The sequence below is a fragment of the Callorhinus ursinus genome, unplaced genomic scaffold (assembly GCF_003265705.2).
Source record: "Callorhinus ursinus isolate GAN/ISIS: 27379988/994484 unplaced genomic scaffold, GSC_fseal_2.0 scaffold2, whole genome shotgun sequence".
Taxonomy (NCBI): Eukaryota; Metazoa; Chordata; class Mammalia; order Carnivora; family Otariidae; genus Callorhinus; species Callorhinus ursinus.
The window spans coordinates 101,656,560-101,661,855 of NW_027397064.1; the positions used below are offsets into that span (position 1 = coordinate 101,656,560).

The following is a 5,296-nucleotide window of genomic DNA, read 5'->3' on the forward strand; positions in this document are numbered from 1 at the left end:
AACCTTGGCTGTGCATTCATTCCTTTTTTCCTTTAGTTCTTTGCTGATTACATATAATAGCAACACATACTTTTGCTTCCACATACTCAAATGTTTATCTTCCCATTAAAAAAATGCATTTTTTACAGTCATGGTCATACTTATTGTAGTTTTGAATTGTACCCTCTTTTTACCTTATTTGCTCCTATCACTACAAAATTTTAGAATTTTACTGGCAGAGACTTTCCACTCAATTCATCTGGTTTTACTACAAAATCTGAAAATCAAAATCACAATCAAAATCACACATTAATGAATTTTCTTGAAGACCCTAGTCCACAGGAAGATACTCTTTTAACCACAGAATTTCAGCTCTATTTCTTAAAAAAAATACCCATAGCCATGACATGCTAAAGATGGATTCATCCCCACCCCCTGCCCAGCTCCCGGGCACATTTAAAACATAATTTACACATTAAGTGATGAATGGTACCATGTCTAAACGGGGCGGACAGGCAGCAGGCTGGGAAGAGGGAAATATTCAACTCATCTTGCTACGTATACATGTGAGTTTGAGTGCATATGCCCTTTGGAGAGAGAAATGTGAAGCCGCAACGACATACTTCCCTGGTGCTTTCCCAGAAGGGGAAACTAGAGGGACATCCAGACCCAAAGTGGAGAAATGGTTCAAAAAGGTAAAGTTGTTATTCACTCAACAAACACACACTGGGCATATTTTTTTAAAGATTTTTTTTATTTGCCAGAGAGAGCGCACAAGGGAGAGAGGCAGAGGGAGAGGGAGAAGCAGGCTCCCTGCTGAGCAGAGAGCCCAACATGGGACTCGATCCCAGCATCCTGGGATCATGACCTGAACCGAAGGCAGATGCTTCACCGACTGAGCCACCCAGGCGGCCCCATACTGGACATATTCTATATCAGGTACCATTCTAGAGGTAAAATTTGCTTTCTGCACTTTCTGCTCTTTCTACACTTGAAACAAATTCTCATTTACATTTTATATCAGGACACGTAGTCTAGTACCTCATTATTTAAGATTTAACAAATACTGGAGGAAAAAATGTTCCATGGCAATGGGCATTTTTAATAAATCTGGATTAGCTACACGAAAACACATTTCAAGGGTATTAGAAACTTTAAAATAGTTGAGAAGCAAAAAAACCTACTATTTTACTTCAAGACATGAAAGTCCTTACAATGGAATATTACTGAGCCATAAAAAAGAACAAAATCCGGCCATCTGCAACATGGATGGAGAGGAGTATTATGCTAAGCGAAATGTCAGTCAAAGAGACTGACAATGACAAATACCACATGATTTCACTCATGTGTGTAATTTAAGAAACAAATGAGCAAAGAAAGAAAAAAGAGGCAAACCAAGAAACAGACTCTTAACAATAGAGAACAAACCAATGGTTACCAGGGGGAGGCAGTGAGGTGGTGGGAGAAGTTAAGTGATGGGGATTAAGGAGGGCACTTGTGATAAGCACCAGGTGCTGTACGAAGTGTTGAATTACTGCATTGTACACCTGAAACTAATAAAACACTGTATGTTATACACTGGAATTTAAATAAAAACAAAAAAAAAAGACCTCCAAGTCCCACCTGCATATGAATGAATTACAGAAAAAGTTTATTTGCTGGTCACTGATTTCTTGAAATACAATTCCACATCCATGATACAGACACAAAATGACGGTTATTAAATCTTGCTAACCCACCAAAACCTAACTTAACATGGTGAAAGTGATCACATATACTTCTCTCCCTTCAGGTAATGTAACTTCGTTTCAAGCACATGATTGAAGTGCCCTTATGGGTTAAAGATGCACACCTAACAAACCATGTAGGTCGTCAAGCAAGATTTTATTTTATTTGATGGTAACAACGAAACCTGCAGTAAATGGTGACTTTCCTATCCAGGCAGAGTAACTAAAGACAGCTATGAAATCTGCACAGAAAACTAGAGACCAGGCCAAAGAGGCAGCGTTCGCCCGACTCCTACAGGCCAGGCACCCACGCGTCTCAGCAAGGGCAGGTCAGCCAGCTGCAACCACTTTCCCTACTGACTTGAACTGACAGTTTGTCCTCCGAGAATCTTGTCAACAGTTGCACTCCACTGCATCTAGTTAAATACAAAGAATTACCCCTCACACTAAAATCGCATTTTTCAGAATCACTGATTGCTTTTTCTTCGTCTTTTTTTCCTCGAACGTGTAGGTGTTTGAGTCTCTTGTGTTTCTTCTTTCACACCAGGTACGGGTTGTTTGAAAACTATTTCGTTATCTTGATCATCAACGTTCATTTTAGCCACTTCAGATTTTCGTTTCTCCAAAAACGTTGGCGTGCAAACTGGTGTGGGGCCCTGGATTTAACAAATAAAAGATTGTAGTACAGAAATATAGGAAGGTTTCAGGAATGAGTTTACCTCTCCTCTCCCCCATACCACCTGCCCTGTATTTTTATAAGTTGCCCTGTGTTATTTTAGGCTTGCTTACCCTTTTCGGTGATGCAGCTGCACATAATAGGCCATTAGGTAGAAAACTAGACTTACATTTATAAAGATAGTGGCTTCATTTCTCCCTACTGACTTAGTCACTGAAAGGTAAACAATGCAATAAACTCTCAATAACTTTTGCTAACCTCACTGTATCTGCTAAACCACCAGTAAGGATTTACCAAAACAATCACAAGGTGAAATTTGAAATTTAGTAAAGTGACAGCAGCACGAACTGCTTTTCCTTTTTTAAAAAAATCTTTATTGGAGTACCTGGGTGGCGAAGTTAAGTGTCTGCCTTTGGCTCAGGTCGTGATCCCAGGATTCTGGGATCAAGCCCCACATTGGGCTTCCTGCTCAGTGTGGGGGTCTGCTTTTCCCTCTCCCTCTGCCCCTCCCCACAACTTGTGTTCTCTCTCTCAAATAAATAAAATCTTTTTAAAAAATTATTTACTCATTTATTTTAAAAGTAATCTCTATAACCAACATGGGGCTCAAACTCATGATCCTGAGATTAAGAGTCGCACACTCCACCGACGAAGCCAGCCAGGTGCCCCTGCTCTTCCTCCTTCAATCATTTCTAGAATACCTCATTTCCAGAATATTGAAGACAATTTTACCTGGCTCTCCACAGTCTTCTCAGGAGTGGTAGGAGTACGTGAAGCCTTTTTCTTCTTTTTCTTTGATAAGACCTTCAATAAATTTTAAGGGACTTCATCAGTCTGCATATTTATCAGCAATAGTAGTCCTGAATATATTTCCCCATTTATCTTTCCCTACTCCCTGGCATGTGATACGACAAATAGATACAAATAAATAAAATTTTACCTGGCTATTTGCAGATTTCTGAAGCCCAGTATTTGAAGCATTTCTTTTGTCCTTTTTATGTAAAATCTTAAATAAACATAAAGAAATAAACTGGTAGTCTCACACATTTACATTTTTAACTTACCATTAGAGCCTTACAGATATTATCAGTAAATCGTCCCCAAATGACACAGCATTTCAATTTAAAAAGCAAAACTCACGATCTTAAGGAAGAGGGGCCTCCAACTAAGGAATGGCCACAGGCTGTAGAGGTTGAAGTGGGGCCAAAACCTGGAGCTGGCCATACAGAAAGCTGAATCAGAAATGTGAACTAGAAGACTATGAAAAGGCAGGCCCCAATCTGGCCAAATTCAGGATTAGATCATGAAGCAGGGCCGCTTTCGACAAAGCAGTGAATGGGCTACTGGAGAGGCATTTCTCACATGCCTGTTTTCTAGCCTCACTGTCCCAGCTCCCCCGTGGTTCCCAGAGGTACCAGGGCCTGTTCTTTTAACACCTACTGAGAAAGAGTGTGTTTGGGATTTGAGCAAAAAATTAACAACCAGGAACTGGGCCCAGGGAGGGTAACTCAGTCTTCCAGGTGCTGGAAACCCAACTGAGCCACCCAGGCACCCTGAGCTAATCCCTTTCAAGAGTTTCCTCTTCTGTATGATGGAGATAATAGGATCTGCTCTAACAAACTTTTAGAAAGGACTTACAATGCAGGGGCGCCTGGGTAGCTCAGTTGGTTAAGTGTCTGCCTTCAGCTCAGGTCATGATCTTGGGGTCCTGAGACTGAGTCCCATGTCGGGCTCCCTGCTCAGCAGGGCGTCTGCTTCCCCCCCCACCCCACAACTTGTGTGCACTCTCTAATAATAAAGAAAGAAATAAAATCTTTAGGGGGAAAAAAGAACCTACAATGCAATGTTTCAAAAACATGATAAAACTGGGCTGGACACTTTATGTATAAAAACCCACGTTATAAACTAATGAGGTACAAAGCCCACCCCCAAGAAAAAAATACAAAAAACATTTTGTGAAGGCATATTTACCAGTGAAGGAAAATCATAATCAATTCCTTTTTTAGCTAATTTCTTCCTGAGTAATTTTTCCTTCTTTTTAAATCGCTCCTCCATCTGTAGCTTTTGAAGAAGGGTCCGATTCTGATTATACCGTTTCACTGCTGGGTATGATGGCTTTTTAAATGGAACATGCCACTCTCTAAAAAGTTCTTCGTGTACTTTTTCGGGTGGTATAAAATGACCTATATTTAAAAGAAAGAAGTTTTCTACCAAGTGGGAGGGAGAAGATTTCAATGTTTCCACCAGTGTCATTCCCACATCATAATCAAGATGACGTCTCCCATTTTACATGGAGAAGACAAAACAATAAAGTAGGAACCTAAAGGAAAGGCACACAGCCAACAATTATTAAATAGCTATTGATTAAATGCTAAGAACTGTTCCAGGAGCTAGAAATATGTAAGTGAACAAGATGAGTCGCATAAAGGAATGTCTTGGTGGCGTCAAGTCTTTGGGGTTCCTGAAGCTACCAGAATCTCAGGCTGTGCGACCTGCTGTAGCACAGGGAAATCACTTTCCACCTCATCTCCTCTGCGTCTCTCTCCAGGACTCAGCCAGCTTACCGCTTATCTCCAGCTCTCCGCTTAAGGGCCCTTTTCAGGTTTGGAAGAACACTGGAACAATATGCAAGGCAAGCCAAATCTCTTGGCATCAGCCCTCAACCAATGAAGGATAGGGAGTTGATAGATAAATACCCTAGTTCCCCTGCCTGTCAGTCGGAATAATTCTGTCTTCCCGTGTTACCCAGCAGGATGGAGCCCAGCTGCCTGAGAAGTAATGTGCTTGCTAACACACCCTCAATGACTTCCTTCTCTCACTTCTCTACTCCCTACCAGTATTTTCCTGGGCTCACCTCCGATATACACTACTTCCATTCAAAAAAATAAAAAAAGACAATGTGGCTAATCTTCTA

General features: G+C 40.9%; 1 protein-coding gene across 1 annotated transcript in view; it reads right to left on the reverse strand.

Annotated features, from left to right (window-relative positions):
* Window positions 1-1,605: 1,605 nt before the first annotated feature.
* Window positions 1,606-5,296, reverse strand: part of NIFK (nucleolar protein interacting with the FHA domain of MKI67) — a 10,321-nt gene continuing 6,630 nt past the window's right edge. The window contains exons 4-7 of the mRNA XM_025857574.2: window positions 4,354-4,565; window positions 3,323-3,388; window positions 3,115-3,186; window positions 1,606-2,362 (exon numbers count right to left, since the gene is read on the reverse strand). Of these exons, the coding sequence (XP_025713359.1) occupies window positions 2,174-2,362; window positions 3,115-3,186; window positions 3,323-3,388; window positions 4,354-4,565 (539 nt within the window). The 3' untranslated portion in view covers window positions 1,606-2,173. The remainder of the gene's footprint in view (window positions 2,363-3,114; window positions 3,187-3,322; window positions 3,389-4,353; window positions 4,566-5,296) is intronic.